This window comes from Peromyscus californicus, unplaced genomic scaffold (genome assembly GCF_007827085.1).
Source record: "Peromyscus californicus insignis strain IS unplaced genomic scaffold, ASM782708v3 Scaffold_5__1_contigs__length_169319896, whole genome shotgun sequence".
Lineage (NCBI taxonomy): Eukaryota > Metazoa > Chordata > Mammalia > Rodentia > Cricetidae > Peromyscus > Peromyscus californicus.
In genome coordinates, this window is record NW_026294573.1 from 39,846,411 (window position 1) to 39,864,838 (window position 18,428).

Sequence of the window (18,428 nt, forward strand, 5' to 3'; positions counted from 1 at the left end):
GAGCTGATAGCAAGCCATAGCAGAAGTCTGGTAGTGGTAGCACACGCCCTTAATCCCAATCACATGACAGGCAGATCTCTGTGTGTTCAAGGATACCACCAGCATGGAGATAGATGCTTTAATCTCAATACCAACCATAGAAAACCTGGAGGTCTGTATAGATGGGCAGTGACGAGGAGGTCATGTGGTTGGGTTTACAACCAATGAGAAGGCAGAACAGAAAGTCTATAAAAAGACAGATACACAGGAAGTAGTGCTCTTGCTGAGAGGAAGGATAGCAGCAGCAGTGAAGGGTAAGCTCAGCTCTCAGCTACTGCTCTGACCTTTTGGGCTTTTAACTCTGCAATTGGCTCTGTGTTTCTTATTTAATAAGACGGTTACATCCACACACATGCTCATATTTTGAGTACTTGATCCCCAGCTGTGGCAGTACTTTGAGAGGTCATGAAAGTTGGGTGTGTGGGGCCAAGTTGCCAGATGCAGACCACTAGGGGCAAGCCTTTGAATATATAGTCGCCACTGGTTCTGGTCTAGCTCCCTGATCCTGGCCTGCCACTCTATGTGGAATCTACCACATGCTCCTGCTGACATACCATCCCTGTCATGATGGACTGATGTCCTTCTGAAGCCATGAGCCAAAATAAACTTCTGTCCCTTACAGTGTTTCTGTCAGGCATTTCGGTCACTAAAATATAACATCAGTGTCAATTGCTACTACTTAATCTGACCATGTGGTTTCTAGGCTACGGGAATGGGTTTGCAATGAACTGTGGAAGAATTTAGAGCTACAAACTGGAGCAGCTCTGAAATACTGTGAGCAGAGCTTATCAGGCCATTCCAGGAAGAGTTCAGAGACCAAAATATTGATAGAAAAGAGGGCAATAAAGACAGCACCCACAGGTATCAGATGGGCATAAGCCTTCTATAGAGAACTGAGCAAGAAATTCTGCCCATTTCCTCGAGTTTTAAGTGAATCTGAACTCAAAAGCACTTGAGTTATTTTGTGGAGGACATTTCCAGGTTGTAGCATGGTTATTACTTGGCTGCTTTAACCAGGTTTATAGTGACAACTCAGAGCAAAAACTATGTAAAATATATACAATCAGAAGCATTGTGTTTAATGATGTAGACTATGTAGATTCAGATTCTGTAACTGTTAAAGAAGTTAGCACCTTAAATAGAAACCTAAGGCCTCTCCCACTGATAAGAAAGGTGTCTGAAGGTAAGACACTTCACCTTGAAGCCCCAGGATGTAAAACTGAAACCTGTTTAAAAAGACTTTCATTTGGAAAGATAATACCTTCACAGGATATTCCTGCTTATAACAAGCTAACGTTAAGGCAAGAGGTTAGTTGTAAAAGGGACTGACCTGCAGCCTCCCTGCGCCAGATGGGACATAAAAAACAACAGGTAGCAGTTTGTTACAGCATTATCCTCTGAGCATAACATACATCTTCATCAGAACAGCTGTGATTACTTCAAGAGAGCCTCAATATCAGGCTTGCTTACTGTTAAGTTCCTCCCTAGAAGGAAGGGGTGCTGTGGGTCACTGGACCTCATCTAAGATTCCAGATGCTCATGCCTAAACCTCCTGGCCAGCTGCATGTTAATTCTGCCTTAATTGTGTGTGGCCTGGTGGTCTTGGGAGGTGCTGGAGTACATAGACTGTGGGGAGTCAACTGAAGGGGGAACAGGTATGTAGCTATGGGAACACATTATCCATAGTGGGATACGACTTCCTGGTGGTGAGACTGCTTTGTGGTCACTACCCAGTAAAGTTAACCGTTTCTCAAGTTGGACTCTGGTGGAATTGTGTTTAGGTTTGTCACTGGAGCTTTGTAAGGAAGGGACTCTGTCTGTTAAAGTTACTCTGGCTTGGCCATAGATAGTGCAGGAAGGTCACCTGAAACAAGATGTGAAAATAATGTGTGGTGATCTGTAAACAAATTTCTAAATGGTCTTATTAAATAAAAACCACGGAGCCAAATATAGGGGTGAAAGCTTTAGAGAGATCAGGGAAATAGGGAAAACCACCAGCCAACCTTACCTCACCAACTCTGCAGCTTCCAAATGCGAGTTACTTCCTGTCTACCCACGTCTATATGCCTTGCTGTTCTGCCATCTCTGTTCAGCTATATCACTTCCTCTTCCTACACAGCTCTGTCACTTCCTGTCTATCTGTACTGACCTCCAGACCTCCATGGTTAACTAGTTTTGGAATTTAAGGCATGTGCCACCACACCTGGCTCTGTTTCCAATGTGGCCTGGAACACACAGATATCCTGCCTGCCAAGTGATAGGATTAAGGGCGTGTGCTACAACTGCCTGACTTCTTTGTTTACTTTTAATGGCTGGCCTTTTTCCTCTGATCTCCAGACAAGCTTTATTTATTAAAGCACAAATAAAATATGACCACATTTCAGCACAAATAAGATATCACTACAGTGATCCCTCCAGATGAACAAGCTCAGGGCTCCCAAAACAGGATGCAAAGTGTGGTAGTGATCTCTAGCTGGGTCAGCTAAATTCAACTTCATAGGCATCCTCCTGAGAAGTATGCAGAGTACTATTACCATTTCCCCTAGAGAACTTTCTGACTTTAGAAGTAATGTAAATCCATACTTTTTTAAAAATCTCTATTCAAAATAGAGTGAATTATGGGTAAAATGTGCTTTCAAAAAAAAAAGCACACCCATTTCCTAGCACACACCCTTGAGGAAGGTGCACTGGAGGGAATAACAGAAGAGAAATGTAAGGCCCATGCCTACTAGGATCAGTACCATTGTCTAGGCTTTTTTAAAGAGCATATTCTTGTTTGTTTTTAGCTTGCTCTAATTAAACTCTTGACTGCCTACTCTACTACTGTGCTGCCTTAAAATTCTCCTCTTTCAGGATCACAAGAACAGACACTGCCTCTCAAGTCAGATCAGAGGGCACTGGAGATCTCCCTGTAACAGTGTTACACAGGTAAGGGTTTCCATGGCAGAACACACAGAGGTCAGTCACTACAGCCATATTCCCAGAGAGTCTAGCTTTATCTGGAGCTGGCAGCAATATCTGTCATCATCCACACTGTACTAGTTTTGCAGACATTCAGAATGTAAGACTGAGGGGGTCACTGGAGGTTTGTGCAAAGATCTGAGAGAAAAGTATATGAGGTAAGATAATGCCTGGCAGGGTCTGATTCCCTGCAGAGAGCTCCTGAGCTAGCATGAACATTGGAGGTGAAGCCTAAGAAGATAACAGAAGCATGGAATATCTGCTGAAGAAAACTACAGGTACTGAATAGAGATGACTTACAAGAGAAGCTACATGTGTTGTCAATGGTAGGACCATAGGGGTCAAAGTAACCAAGCCCACAGGAGCCTAGATGGTGCTAACACATGCCCAGTGCTGGACACTGAGTCTAGTTTTAATGTTGGCCCTGCAGGGTTTCAGTCTTCCTTTGTTGTCACTGTCTCATACTATCCTACTTTTCTCCTTTAAGGAATGGGACTGTTCACCCTGTAACATTATATGAGTAATGTGTAACTTGGTTTTGATTGTATTTGGGCTCCTGTTAAGAAATTACCTTGCATCCTAGTTAGCTTTAGCTGTCAACTTGACGCAGCCCTGAGTTGTCTGAGAGAATTCCAATTGTGGAACTGCCTCTATTAGACTGGCCTATGAGCATATCTATGGGGATTTTCTTAATTGCTAATTGATGGAGAGCTCATTCCACTGTGGGTGGTTCGTAGGCAAGTGGGGATGAGCTATATAAGAAAGCTAATTGAGCAACCCAGAGAGAGAGCTCGGCAGTAAGCAGCATTCCTCCATGTCCTACCTCCAGGTTCCTGCGAGATTTCCCTCCAAGATAGACTTTGATCTGGGATTTTAATATGAAATAACCCTTTTTCTTCTATAAATTCCTTTTGGTCGTATTGTTTATCACAGCAACAAAAAGGCAAACCACAACAGAAATGGGTACCAGGAGTAAAGTTTCAGGGAAGTTTGACTCAAAGACTCTATCAAGCTGATTCATATAATATATTTGAATTAAGAATCTAGAAGTGAAAAGTGCTGTGCTTGAATGGGACAAATACTGGTCAGTTGGGGATGAAAAAATAGCTGTGATAAATAAAAGGTTGACATCATTATGGTATTGAAGAAATCAGAACCACGGGACATCTACAAGGTCAGACACAAATGTGGAGTGGAGCTGACTTGAGCCTATGACACAAGCTGTGTGTGTGAATGGCAGAGCCAGAGAAGTGGAGTAACCCAAGCTCTTTAGTACCCAGAAGATCATGTGTGAGTTCCAGACCCCAAGACCTCAAACACTGAGCTATTTAACACTGTGGTTTTGCTCTGTTCTTATTGTAACTGCCATGGTTCTTCTTGCTTGGGATAAGAATGTATATTACTTGTTTTGATTTGGTTTGGTTTAGTTTTTGATTTTTTTCTTTTCATTTTTTTTTAATTTTGCAGAAGCCCACAGAAGAACATAAAATTTTAAATCAATTTTTAAAGACAGTGGGACTTTTAAAGTTGTACTGTATTACATATGATATAATATTAATGTGAGCTGTTAGGGAAGACAAAAAAAGGAAAAGCTATGATTTAAAGTGACTTACTGGTATAACAAGTTGACAAGGAATAGAATCTCCTAGTTAGTCTCCACTGTCAACTTGACACAGCCCTGTTATCTGAGGTAGTCCTAGTTGGAGGACTCCCTCAATCGGATTGGCCTGTGGACACATCTGTGGGACAGTTTCTTGATTACTAATTGATTTAGGAGGACTCCGTCCACTGTAGGTGGTGCTATCCCCAGGTGGACTGTATGAGAAAGCTAGTAGAGCAAGCCAAGGAGAGTAAGGCAGTAAAGCAGCATTCCTCAATGGTCCCAACTTTCAGGTTCCTGACTTGAGTTCCTGCTTCAATTTCCTCAAAGATGGACTTTGATCTGGAAGTACAAGATGAAATAGTTTCCTCTCCAGTTGTTTTTGGTAATGTTGTTTATCACAACAACAGAAAACCAAACTAGAACACCTTGAGTCTGAACAATGTTAAAACTATGGATGGTGACACTTAAATTTTGACTGAGCATAGTTTTCATTATGAGACCATGATGACCTTTAGATGGGATGTCATGATTTAGATCTAGACTATGCCCAACAGCTTCCCACTTTGAGCACTTTGTTTCTTATTGAGACATGTAATGTTTTGGAAGAAGTTATAGAATCTGAGGTATAGGCCAGTGGGTAAGGCCTTTGAAGGGAAATCACACCTCAAGCTCCCATCCAGCTTCTGGATCCAGGTCTGCCACCATATAAGGAATCTTATTCCTCTGCCATGAACACTGCCATGCCTTTCCTGCCTGTCATGATGAACTGAAATTATGAGCCAAAATAAGTATTTTCTTGCTTAAGTTGGTCCTGTCAAGTATTTTGGTCACAGCAACACAAAGGTAACTAATGTGAGTACCAGAAAGAGTCATTTACAATCCACTGCTCTATGAGCCAAACAGAATCTTCTCAAGGACTTAGTATATTCTCCAAACCTACTGAGTTCTCATAATTTTCTATACCATTTCCCTGAACTTTCTATTCTCCCCCTTCCCTATGGTAAAACAGGACACATACATTTCTGAATAATACTAAGCTGTAAATACTCACATTCCTTTGATACATTCCTCCTTTGTCCATTAAGAAAAATGTATGACTTTAAAAGGTACTATCTGTATTTAATCCTTCCTTATCCCCCTATATTTAGCCTGTCTTGTTCTCTTTTCTTCAGGTTATCTTGTACATTTGCTCACATGTATGCATATATGTAATTAGGTAAATTCTTCATAGTAGAGAGAAGACATGGTTTACTTGTTTCTGAGAGTGTGTGAATGCAGGTAATGAACATGAGTTATGAAAGAAATACAATACAAAGCTAGGAATTTTTCTAGTTCTAATTCTGTCATAGATTTTTCTGTTTGGGGAGTGGATAAGAACATAACATATTTGACACTAAAAGAATAAAATTTAATATGAAGCTTCACATCTTCCATTCTAAATGCCAATTCTAACTGTATATAAGTTTGTTTCTTTGTATAAATTTCAGGGCTAGTGAATTTTGGTGTGTGATATTTTTATTTATTTGCAAGGTTTTTTATAATGAAGTTTATAAAAAACAAAAGCTACTACCATCTAGTTATATAAATTATATAAATGTCCATAAAACATATTTAAGTTCAAAGACACAAATTGACCATTAAAAATGAAAAATATATAGCAATCAAGCTATAACCAAAACAGAGCCATACTGACTACACTAATAAACAAATACACAATAAAACAGATTATTACGAGACACAAAAAGGGCAGTTAATTATCATATAACAACTGGAACTACAATAAGAAATACATCAAGATGACATAGCGATTATAATCATATAGAACTAACAGAACCCTAAATACTGAAGAGTATGCAAATGAGCATCTCTTCAAGTAGTTAAACAAATTTGAAAACATGTTCAACATTGGTTGAGATTAGGAAAATGCACATAAACCACAGTGTGATTATCTCCTCCATTAATTAGGATGGTTATAATAAAACATGGACAATAACAAGAAAACATAACTTTATTATGTCTCCAATACCCATAAAAATCATAGAACTACTATCAAAAAGGTTTGAAAGTTCCTTAAAAGAACCAAACAATATAGCAAAAGTCTATCTATCGAACTCCTGGATTCTCAGGACCACTTAAAGCCTGTTTCCACATAAAAATGTATATTCCAGCATAGGAAAATTATCCATAGTATTGAAAGAGTGGGCACAATTCAAGTATTCTTTGGCCAATAAATGGATAAGCAAATGTGGTATATCCACACAACAGATTATTATTTGACCAGGAAAAATGAATAGAGTTCTACATCCATGCCATCACAGGGATAAATCTTAACTATATCATGCAACATGACAGAAATAATTACATAATTCTTTTATAGTTTGTACACAGTAGTCAAATCTTTAGGCCTAAAATGATACTATGTAACAGGCTAGAAGAATAGATAGCAGATGTGACAATCACCAGCTCCCTAAGAAGGAAAGAACATTTTAGATCTTTCATATATGAGTAATGCCCAACTCCATTCCACTTCAAAGGGAAATAGGAATTTGTAAAGTTAGAGTATGTGTAGAAAGAGATACATACACAAAAATAATATTTGCTTCACTATAATAAACCCTATCCTTTCCAAATTGCTTTTGGTCATGATGTTTTTCAAAGCAACAGAAACCTAAGGAGAGACATATTATAGCATTAAACATTAGGAATTTTCCTTCAATTCTTTTTCTATATACCAGGAGGCCCTTCACAAAATGTAAGCTCCACCCCTGAAAGCATTCTCAGGAAACTAGGAGCCGAAGGAAATTTTCTTACTGATAAAATAAAGATACCTAAGAGGAAGCCTAAATCTAACATCAAACACAATACTAAAAACTTAAATGCTCGCCCCTGATATCAGCAAAAAATTGGCAATATCCACTTTAAGTACTATAGAATGCAATAGGACAAGAAAAGGAAAGACATTTTAAATGAAAGAAAGAGCAAAGTTTAAAGAAGTCTAATAATATATTAAGGACAACATTAATTGTGCTCAATTACAAAACTACTTGAAATAATAAAAAAAAACTACGTGAAATAATAAGTTGAGTAAAGTCAAAGCATAAAGGCCATTATATACAAATGAACTGTATTTCTACATCTGCAAAACCACACTTGAGGGTTTTTAAGTATCATTTATAATAGAACCCAAAAACATAAACTAATTGTGACAGTCCATCTTCTTTGTCAGATTGACTGGGTTTAAAAGCAGTTGGAGGTTTAAAATCAGTGAGGCATGCCTTCAACAATATGGGGAAATTTCTAGAGAAGATCGATTGCGAAGGAGAGAAGACCACACTGACTATGGGCAATACCATTCCTCTGTTCTGTGGACACAGACATAATAAAAGATTTAAAGGTGAAAGCCAGCCTAATGCCAGTGTCCTCCTTGGACTTTATTCAAGCTATGAAGAATCATCCCCATCTCACACTTCCACCACTATGATAATCTACATGACAACAAATCTAGAAGCATGGAGCTACCTGTCCATGGACTATACAAACCTAGGGGCCAAAATAAAAATTTGTTCTTTCAAGTTGTTTCCAGTTTCCATCAGTTATTCAGTCACAGACACGCAAAGGCAACTAATACAGGCCAAGTATATGGATACAGAGAAGTAGGGCCAATTTTATAACTAAGTCTGACTTTGTAGACTGAGGTCCGATGGAGGAATTTGGAAGAGTCTGAGGAAGTAGGCTAGAAAAAGCTTTAAATGGAGAGCTTTTAAGGGGAGCTTAACAGGTGACTCCAGTTGGAGTTCAGAAGACTGAAACATCAATCGGGACAAAAAGACAGAACTCATGAGGCTTCCAGATGGGAACAAAAACTTGATTGGGAATTGAACTGAAGGTCATTTATGTTATGTTTTGGCAGAGAAATTGTCAACATTTTGTCTGTGTCTTGAGAGATTTATGGGAGGCCAAGATCAGTTAACAGATTAATTTGGCAAAGGAAATCTCTAGGCACCCAGAACTCAAACTGAGGCATGGCTATCACTGGTTGCTCTATGCTAGATTTACTATTAGAACTGGGAGCAAAAAGCCAAGCAGAGGCTTTGGGAAGTTTGCAGACTGGCCAGAAAAAGAGCAAGTTGAAAGTTTTAGACATGTAAGGGGTTTACCAGGACAGCTCATGCTCTGCTCCTTGATTAAGGCCTGGAATATGGAGTGTTGCTAGGTGAGAATTCACTTGGCTGAGCAATTATGGTCCACACACTTGGAGAAATCTGGCCAATTCCTGAGATGTCCTCAAGACATGTTTCCCATATGTGTAAGTGCATTGCTTTTTGCAATGCCTCTGACCACACCCTTCTTGTCTGCAACTATTTTAATTCTAGGTGTTTTACTGAATTATATCAAATGTGCAAGTGCCTTCCCACTCTAATCCCAGCTCTTGGAAGGAAGAAGAAGTAAAATATCTGTGAGTTTGAGGCTAACCTGGTCTACACAGTGAGTTCACACCAGCCAGGACAACACAGTGAAACCCTGTCTCAAAAAATAATACTAGCATGTATGTGTACATGTAAGTATACATATGTGACTTATGTATGTGAGAGGTAGAGTAGCAATGTGTGAATAGTACACACATAAATTCTATGCATTTGTAAATTAAACTCGTAAATAGATCATAAAGTATAGTGGAAGACAAAGCAAGAATTATAAACTACTTGAAACCAAATAATTTAAAAATTGTACTATCAATATTTTGAAATGGTAGCAGGCCTTACTGGGAAGTAAATCAAATCCCTTGGGCAGATAATACAATGAGAAAAATACTGAGAGATGCAGAGGAGGGTGAAAGACTTAGGATGATGGTTAACCCAAAAAAGGGAAGCAGATATTTTCTTAGGGAGATAAATATTGGAAGCAGCATTCTTATCTGAAATGTTTATTTCTTAAGCTGGGAGCAGGTAGATGATATTCATTATGTTGTTGCTTATAAAGTTTCATATATCTAAAATGTTTTAAACAAATTGTTTTAAGGATAAAGATAATATGCATGTAACTCAAAAAACTAAAACTCTCAACTAAAAACACAAATGATACTAAATTTAAAAACTGTCCAGTACAACCGACCAAAGCAAATAAAAGGAATATATACTAAACTAAAAATAATTTATTATGGAGAAAGAGATCAATGTCAGAAAATATGTTCTGGGGCTGGAGAGGGGGCTCAGTGGTAAGAACACTCATTGCTCTTGCAGAGAAACCACACTCCTGTCAGGCGGTTCATAATTCGATTTCCAGAGGATCTGACACCCTCTTCTGGCCTCTGCAGGCACCAGCACTCAATGCACATACCTATACAGAGACACACACACAAATACATGTAATAAATAAAAAGATAAATGAATAAAATAAAAAAATTTAATGTCCAGTTTTACAGATAATGGGAATGGGAAACAATATATAATTTCTTTAAACTTTAAAATCATTAAAAAATAATTCAACTAGGATAATTTTAAAATTAGAAATAAAGGCATACTACAATAATTCAACAAATGAAAGCCTTATGGCCAATCTTATACTGGATTGCCTATGTGTGAAACTTCAATTGGGAGACGGCATTAAACAAATAGTCTATTATTAGCAATCTCATAAGACAATTTAATTTCATGGGTAAAATTTCAGAATCATAACTTCAACTCAGATTATATTGATATTCCTACCACTACCTGTACATTTAACATTATAGAGAAGATTCCAAGCATTAAAGACAAGGAAAAAATTAGTCAAATGATCAGTCAGAAGTAAATAAGGCTGTCTTTATTTGCAAATAAAATGATTTTCCATATAAAAACCAAAGTAGCCATTACAACCGATATATATGAGCTGAACCCAAAGTTAAAATCCTGAAAGTGTCACAAAGAGGCATATGGGATTTCACAGCATTGCTTGTAGGATCTCCCACTGGGAACAAGGAAAATGTGCATCAGCTACAAGATGAATAAATAAACAGCAGTAAGTTCACATAAGGAAGCCAAAATCACTACTGTCTCACAAAATCAGAGTTGTATTTCGCAAAGTGGTTAGACATAAAGAATTCATAATGTATAGACAGAGTAAGTAAACTGGATTTCAAAAGTTCCAACTACGATGTGATGTAACAGGAGAGAAAGAAATGTAAGGGGAGGGGAACAGTCTGGCAGCTGCATGGTAACCACCTCAATTACACACTTGGGTTTGTACACTTTCTGAATATATGCTACAGTTTCATAAATGATTTTTAAAATCAACACTACATGATAAATATGTGAAATTTTTAAGTCTATAACATTCTTTGCCAGCAACAATCAAATTACAAAAATAGAAAAACTAGTATTACCGAAGGGAAACGAATGAAGATAATTCCTAGGAGATCATTGAAAAGTGCATTACCTGTCACCAACAGATGTTTATTATTCAAAATATGTTTAACAAGGAAAAATAAAAATAAAACCTTGATACTCATTCCTTGGAGCAGAAGAAGTGAACAGGGCCAATCACAGAAAAGTAAACTGCTAGGACCAGACTCCAGCTACACAGCTACAATCCAAAACATACCTATGTAGACGAATTGCTAAACAGTCTTATTAAAAAACAAAACAAAAAACCATGGAGCCAGATATAGGGGTGAAAACCTGAGAGATCAGGGAAATAGGGAAAGCCACAGCTAACCACACCTCACCAACTCTGCAGCTCCCAAAAGCAAGCTACTTCTTGTCTACCCACTCCTATATGCCTTGCTATTCTGCCATCTGATTTGCTCTCTCTGTCCAGCTACATCATTTCCTCTTCCTGCCCAGCTCTGTCACTTCTTGTCTGTCTGTACAGACCTCCAGACCTCTATGGTTAACTAGTGTTGGAATTTAAGACATGTACCACCACTCCTGGCTTTATTCCTAGTGTGCCCTTGAACTCACAGAGATCCAGAGAGATCCATGTCTGCCAAGTGAGAGGATTAAAGGCGTGTGCTACTGTTGTCTGACTTCTACGTAGTGGCTGGCTTTCTGCTCTAATCTCCAGGCAAATTTTATTGGGAGACACAGTATATTGGGGGACACAATACATCACCACATACCTAGAGCCACCAGATTGGTATCACCTTTACTTTATGTTTTTGGCCTCCTGAAATGTGAGAAAATAACCTATTTCACAGTGTACTTTTTCACAGCAGTCCTGGGAAACTAATAAGTATGTTACTCTAAGACTCAAAGTTCCAGTTCTAAATCTACTCACCTGTGACTACTTCCAGGGCCTCTGTTCTAAAGTGTTGCAGCAGCACTAAGATCAGGGCTCTGTCATAGAGCACATACCTAGCACGCCCATGATCCTTGTTCAATAACAACAAATAATAATAATAATAATAATAATAATAATAATAATAATAGCAAACAAAACTAAACATTCCAAAAGTTTCCTCTTAACAAAAGCATTTTGCAACTGGCTTACATGTGTAACAAATAAACCAATTATCCTAGCAAAAGAGAAAAATAATCACATAACCAAGGCATTTCTACATGTAAATGCTTGGCCAAGACTAAACTGAAAAGCATGTTTGCACCTGTATTGAGAATCTGTGGGTACCGGTTACCTTAACTCACAAGCAGAAGAGAGAAAAACAGGATCAAAGGAAGTAGTAGGAGGCCTGAACTTCATATGTGGTATTTGGTTTCTTTAAATGCATCAAACCTAAAATGCATCAATTATTAAAAGGGAAAGGTCATAGTATCTACTACTTATATTTTTCCTGCTGTTAAATGATGAAGTCATCATTATCTTCTATTTATATTCTTCTATTTATATTTTTTCTGTTAATCTCAAGTATTTTGTAATCAAAAGTTTTTAATGGTAGTATGACAATGCCTGATTGAGTAAGGATCACAAGGATGAAATATCCAGATTATGCAGTGCCTGGAAAGACAGCATTCTTTGCCACATGCTGTCATTAGTTTGAGGTAGGTAATGAAGTGAAGTAAATATATAAATGAAAAATATAGAATTAGATAAAATTAGCCAAAACAAGCATTAAAGAAAGTTCTCCACTTTCCTTGCTGATATATTTAAGCTCTACATTATTTTCTTCCTTCTAATAAAAAAATGTGGACATTGAAATACTCAATAGTAAAAAGGAAGTACAAAGTACAAAAACAGCAAAAGCAGCCCTTTCCTATCAAAGATAAGTGCCCAATCTAAGTGTAAAAACCTTTGGATGTATCACTCTTTAGATGCTCTTTTAAAATGTGTGACTTGGCGCATCATGTCATTCTTGAAAGATTCTTTGAGAAAGTCACACTTTTCTCCCCAGCAACGTATTTTCTCGAAAGTCATATGGCTCTGTTGGACAACACAAAATGCTGTGTGATACAGCCCAACCTTTCCTGCCTGCTGTGTTTTGTTCTTGTCTTAACCACAGCATTCCATGTCACACCTCCGAAGTCATTCCTAATACCAGACTGCAGCAAACAGTAGACATGAGAGGAAGACAGGAGAGTGGGGTGCCACATTTCCAACCCACAAGTAGAGATTTCTAGCATATAGAAATACTTATTATTGAGAAAATATTAAATTTCACCACAAGAGAAAAAAATGGGCAATAATACATCATGGGATGTTCTCTACCTGAGCCTTGTCTCTTCAGAAGGTAACATCTAAGAAAGACTCTGATAAGAATGACTCTTCATAGCATTACCCATGCCAATCACAAGCAGGATACAATAAATAACCATCAATAAGAGAACAGAGACAGCATCAACTCAGAAAGCTTCTGCATATCAAAGGAAGCAATTAACAGTAAAAAAACAGGTAATAGAATGAAAAAAATATGTGTAAACCATATTAAACCAAATATTTAATAAAGGGTTAGTATAAACATATATAAGGATTAAAAGAATTCAACAGCAAGAAGAGAAAAAAATCCTAATTTTAAAATGGGGCAAAGGACTTGACAGCTTTCAAAAGTAGACATATAAAAGGCCAACACATACTTGGAAAGGTGCATCCAAGTCTAATTATCATGGGAATGCAAATCAAACAATAAAATATCACTTCACATTAGTCAGAATAGAAAAATATTTTTTCTGTAGATAAGAATGTGGATAAATGGGAGCCCTCGAACATTGATGGTGGGAATGTAAATTTTGTTGCCATTATAAAAACAGCATGAAGAATCCTCAGCTAGCTAAAAGTATAACTACCTTGCAACTCCACTTCCAGATATATATCCAAAGGGGCATCAGCACATCTGTGTTCATCGCAGCATTATTCCCATTCAACAAGAAAGGGAATCATCAACCTAAGAGCCCATCATTGAATAAACATTGCTTATAAAATGACCTAAACACTTGAGATATGGTTAAAACGAAATCCTAACATTTGTAATTTGTGCATGAACCTGGAGGGAATTTTACTAACTGTTGTAAACCAGACGCAGAAAGACAAACACTGTGATCTCAATTGTAAATAATAACTTTTTAAAGGTCAAACTCACAGAAGCATAAAACAGAATGCTGTCTACCAGGAACTTGGGAGTGATGGGAGGGATATAGAGATGATGGTTAAAAGGAACAAAGTTTCAGACAGGATGAGTAAGTTCTAGGGATACAGTGCATGGCACTGTGATTATAGTTAATAAAAAATGTAATATAAACTTGCAACTTCCTAAAACAATAAATCTTAAATGCCCTAAATACAAAATTCTGTGAGGTGATAGATGTGTTAAAACTACTTGATCTAATCACTTCATAATGTATACAAAAATCAAAATATCACTGTTACAGCTTAAATAAGTAATGTGTCCCCACCAGCTCTTGTTTCTGAACATCTGGTCTCCATTTGGTGATGTTGTTATAATCTGGCCCTGCTTCTAGTCCTCTGTCTGCTTATTGATCTGCCAAGATGTGAACTGCCCTCAGGGAAAGTTCCTGTGCCATGGGCAAAGCCACCCCTACTCCCATGCCTAACCCACCATGGTAGACTGATATCCCCTGATAGCATGAGCCAGAATAGACCTCTGTGTTGGTTTGAAAGAAAAACATCCCTTATTACCTCATGCATTTGAACACTTGGTCTCCAGTTGGTGGTAATGTTTGGTGGAAGATTGTTGGGACAGATATCAAGGGTATATGGGCTCATCCCATTTCCTCTTCTCTCTCTGCTTCATATTTGCAGATCATCTAGCTTCTCGCTCCTACCACCATGCTATCCCTGACTGTGGTCATGCCTTCCACCAGGATAGATTCCATCCCTCTCAATTCATAACCTAAAATAGACTCCTTAAGTTGTTTTTGAGCATGGTATTTTATCACAGCAACACAAAAGTAATTAATACACCTCTCTACTTTCTTAATAGCTTCTGTCAGGTCAGCACAAAAAGAAAATACGACTACTTTGTACACTGCAAATATATATATTTTAATTTGATGATTTTTAAAAAGGAACATTGTCAGATGCATATACAAGAGAATATTACTCTATAATTTGGAGGAACAACCCACTGAAACATACAACATTTTTGAATCTCAAAGTCATGATCAGCACAACACATGACATAAAATATTACACACTGTAAGTCTCCATTATGAAGTTCCAGTGCTGGCAAACCAATCAAGAGAGACAAATCAGAATGGCAGTTCTTTTCCAATGAGGGGCATGAAGGAACTTCATAGTGATAGACATTTCTAAATATCGATCTGGGTAATGATGACATGAATGTGTGAACTTACCAAAATCCACTGACAGAAAACAAAAATAACACAGAAATAAAGAATTCTCTATAACAAAATGAATTATAAGACCTAACAATCAAATGGTCCATTTTAATATACAAACTTTGGATCTTGGTTTGAAAAATTAATTATAAAAATTATCTTTGTGATAACTGGGTAAACCTAAATATGGACACAATATTAAGATAGACTATTATCTCAATTATGATCATAGAATTATGGTTATGTACAATACCCTCATATTACAGTATGCATGTGCAGTATTTAGGAGTATCATGGTGTCAACAATTTACTTTCAAATTTTCAGTAAATGTATTTTTCATATACACAAGAACATATACACAGACAAATCAAATTAATGTACACAGGAAATAAGCAAGAGTTACTCATTAAAATGCTCTTCCAATCACTCTGTATAATTGTAATTTGGGAGAAAACAAGATGGCACTCTTCACAGATGCAGACTAATCTCCAGGATATATTAAATAAAGTACAGTTTAGTTTATGTAATATTCTGCCTGCTGCGTAAGAAAATATTTTATGTATATATGTATGTGTGTGTATCTGTTTATATCCTGACAATGACAATGGTTACCTATACCGTGAGTAAGAGTGTATGTATCTGTTTATGCCACGACAATGACAATGGTTACTAAAGGCAAAAAAAAAAAAAAAAAAAAAAAACTTGTTTAACATGGAGGGCCTCATTTTATATACTGTAAATGTATAAAAAAATTTAAGATAAAATAACAGTCGAAAAGATGTTAAAATATTTGTAGTCCTGTGATTCCTCTATGCAATGTCTTAGAAAATTTGGGGAACTATGGAATATTGTAACTCAAATATTTATAAAAACAGGAATAGTTGCATCAACATACTCCGGAGTTATAGTTAGCTATTTTATTCAGTAAAACGTATACTGAGAAAGCAACATAGTAAAATAAAATGTCTCTGTCTCCCTAGGGCTACAATCACAACAGAGTACTTCCTTTCAGCAAAGAACTGGCAACAGAAAGCAGCCAGCCTGTCAGGCGGGGCATTCAGTCAAGCTGCTAAACCATTGGTTACAAAGAGAGGAAACAGCAGCCAATGACAAAGTATACAGAGACTGGACTTGAGTTTCACTAACTTTCCGGGATCTAGCACATTTAGAAATCAGTATGCATTGTTTTGGTAAACTAATCATTCTTTGCAAAAAAACGCTGCCAGAAAGTCAACTTGCGATGCAAACACAAAAAGCTAGGGACAGTACGGCGTTTCTGAATAATAACGTCTACATCTGGCACAGGCGCTGGAGTCCCTGAAACTCGCTCGCCCTCCACCCCTGCTGCACTCTGCCCCACCCAAGCTGCTTCTTACCGCTGAACAAAGGACCTGAAAGAACTTTGTGACTTCTATGCTGGTTTAAGTTCAGTGCTGCTGCGGCCTCAGAGAGAGGGAGGTCAGGAGAAAGGTAAGTGCAGAGAAAAGCTAGTTTGGGGGCCCATGGGAAGAAAATGCAAGCGGGCTTCTTGGGGCAAGCACAGAAAATACAGAGAATGCGTATCCTTACCCCCTACTTATGCTGGGATACCAACAAGAAGACTGAGTATGTAATGAGGGCACTTCAAGAATGAAGGTATGAAAAGAAATGGAATAAGGAATTGGAGGGGTTAGGAGAGAAAACTAGAGTTCTCCTCTAAAGGAGGAAGTAAGAAAGTTCTTTCTGGGATGACGGAAGGATTTCAAAAATCTCGGGAGGAAATTCTGCAGTTATCAAGGGGAGTAGGGGCTTCTCAACACCCCTAAAGTCCCTCACTGGAAGACAGGTGGGGTTCCCTGCCTCAGCTGGGTTTATCGAAGAACACTGGACAGATCCCCTTATAAGAATGTGCAGAATAACTGGATGGAATTGCAAGCTTGAAGCAGCCGCTGTCCGGAAAAGCTGACCAGGTCTTTCCGTGGGACGACTAGAAGGGATGAGAAGGGACCTCTCTCAAAGTCAGGAGGGTTTGGGGACTGGAGGGAAGAGCTGAAGTGGCTTCAGAGGAGTTGGGTTTGTCCTGGGAGGAGAAGGCAAGAAACTTTGTGCAATGACGCCACAAGTGAGTTGTTTTTGGAGTTAGGAACTCCACCTTAATTGAAAAGAGGTTCCTGAGCTAAGAAGAAGCTTGGGAAAGGATCTGAAAACCTGCAGGATTTGGCGGAAATGCCACACATCCCCAGACTAGAGCAAGGGTCCAGGAGTACCTCAAAAGAAAAGGAGTAAAGAGGAATTCGAAGGGAACTAGTGCCTTGAGAGTGCAACTCTGAAGTGTTGTGGAAGAAATTCGAAAGTACTCCAGCGGGAAGTTGGGGTGAGGTCCCCGCGAGGCTGGAGTGGGCGGGCACTCGACATTTCCAGGGGTCCCCAGGGCCGGGGACAGGCGGCGGACGCAGAGGCCGGGGTGGGACAGGGCCAGTACTCACAGAGCGGATCTCCAGCGCCAGGGCGCATTGCAGCGCCTTCACCTTCGGCATCCGCGCAGGGTGGTGCGGCGGGGAGGGACCCCCGGCCTCCGGCCCGAGTGCGGCGGGAAGACGCGGGGCGGGACGGGGACAGGGAGGAGATGAAGTGGCGGCGGCGGTGACAGCTGTGGCCCCCAGGCCGGGGCCCGCGGTCCAGCCTGGGTCCCGCCCGAGCAGCAGCTGAGCGCGGGGCGCGGACTCGTTGTCATGGCAGCCCGGAGGGGCGGAGCCGGAAGAGACGCGCCGGGGCGGGGCATGACAGAGTGAGATGCAGAGGGCGGGGCTCGGAGACCGATGGGGGCGGGGCTTCTGACGGGGCGGAGTGGCTCTTCTGTGACGTCAAGCTGTGAGCGCTAACCGGTAGGAAAAGGAACAGTTGTGCTATGGGGCCTCTGCTCAGGTCTGGGAGTCTTGGGTTCCAAAGTGGTGATCGCATCACGGGGAAGTGGCGTCAGCCTGTGGCCTCAGTTTCTCCACATATACTATAATTAGTAATCTTCCTTGAGTTTGAATTTTATAATACAGTTTACAAAACCAATATATGAAATAGGGAATTAGCGCCCAACACAAAGGCAAAAACAGGGCTGGAACCCGAG

The 18,428-nt window shown here is 39.0% G+C and overlaps 1 protein-coding gene across 4 annotated transcripts in view; it reads right to left on the reverse strand.

Moving 5' to 3' along the window:
• Positions 1–18,160, reverse strand: part of Spata6 (spermatogenesis associated 6) — a 100,529-nt gene extending 82,369 nt beyond the window's left edge. The window contains exon 1 of one of the 4 annotated variants that reach the window (XM_052717573.1): positions 17,794–18,160. In XM_052717573.1, the coding sequence (XP_052573533.1) occupies positions 17,794–17,844 (51 nt within the window). In that variant the 5' untranslated portion in view covers positions 17,845–18,160. The remainder of the gene's footprint in view (positions 1–17,793) is intronic. The other 3 variants (XM_052717572.1, XM_052717571.1, XM_052717575.1) reach the window with 3 other exon arrangements.
• Positions 18,161–18,428: the final 268 nt, after the last annotated feature.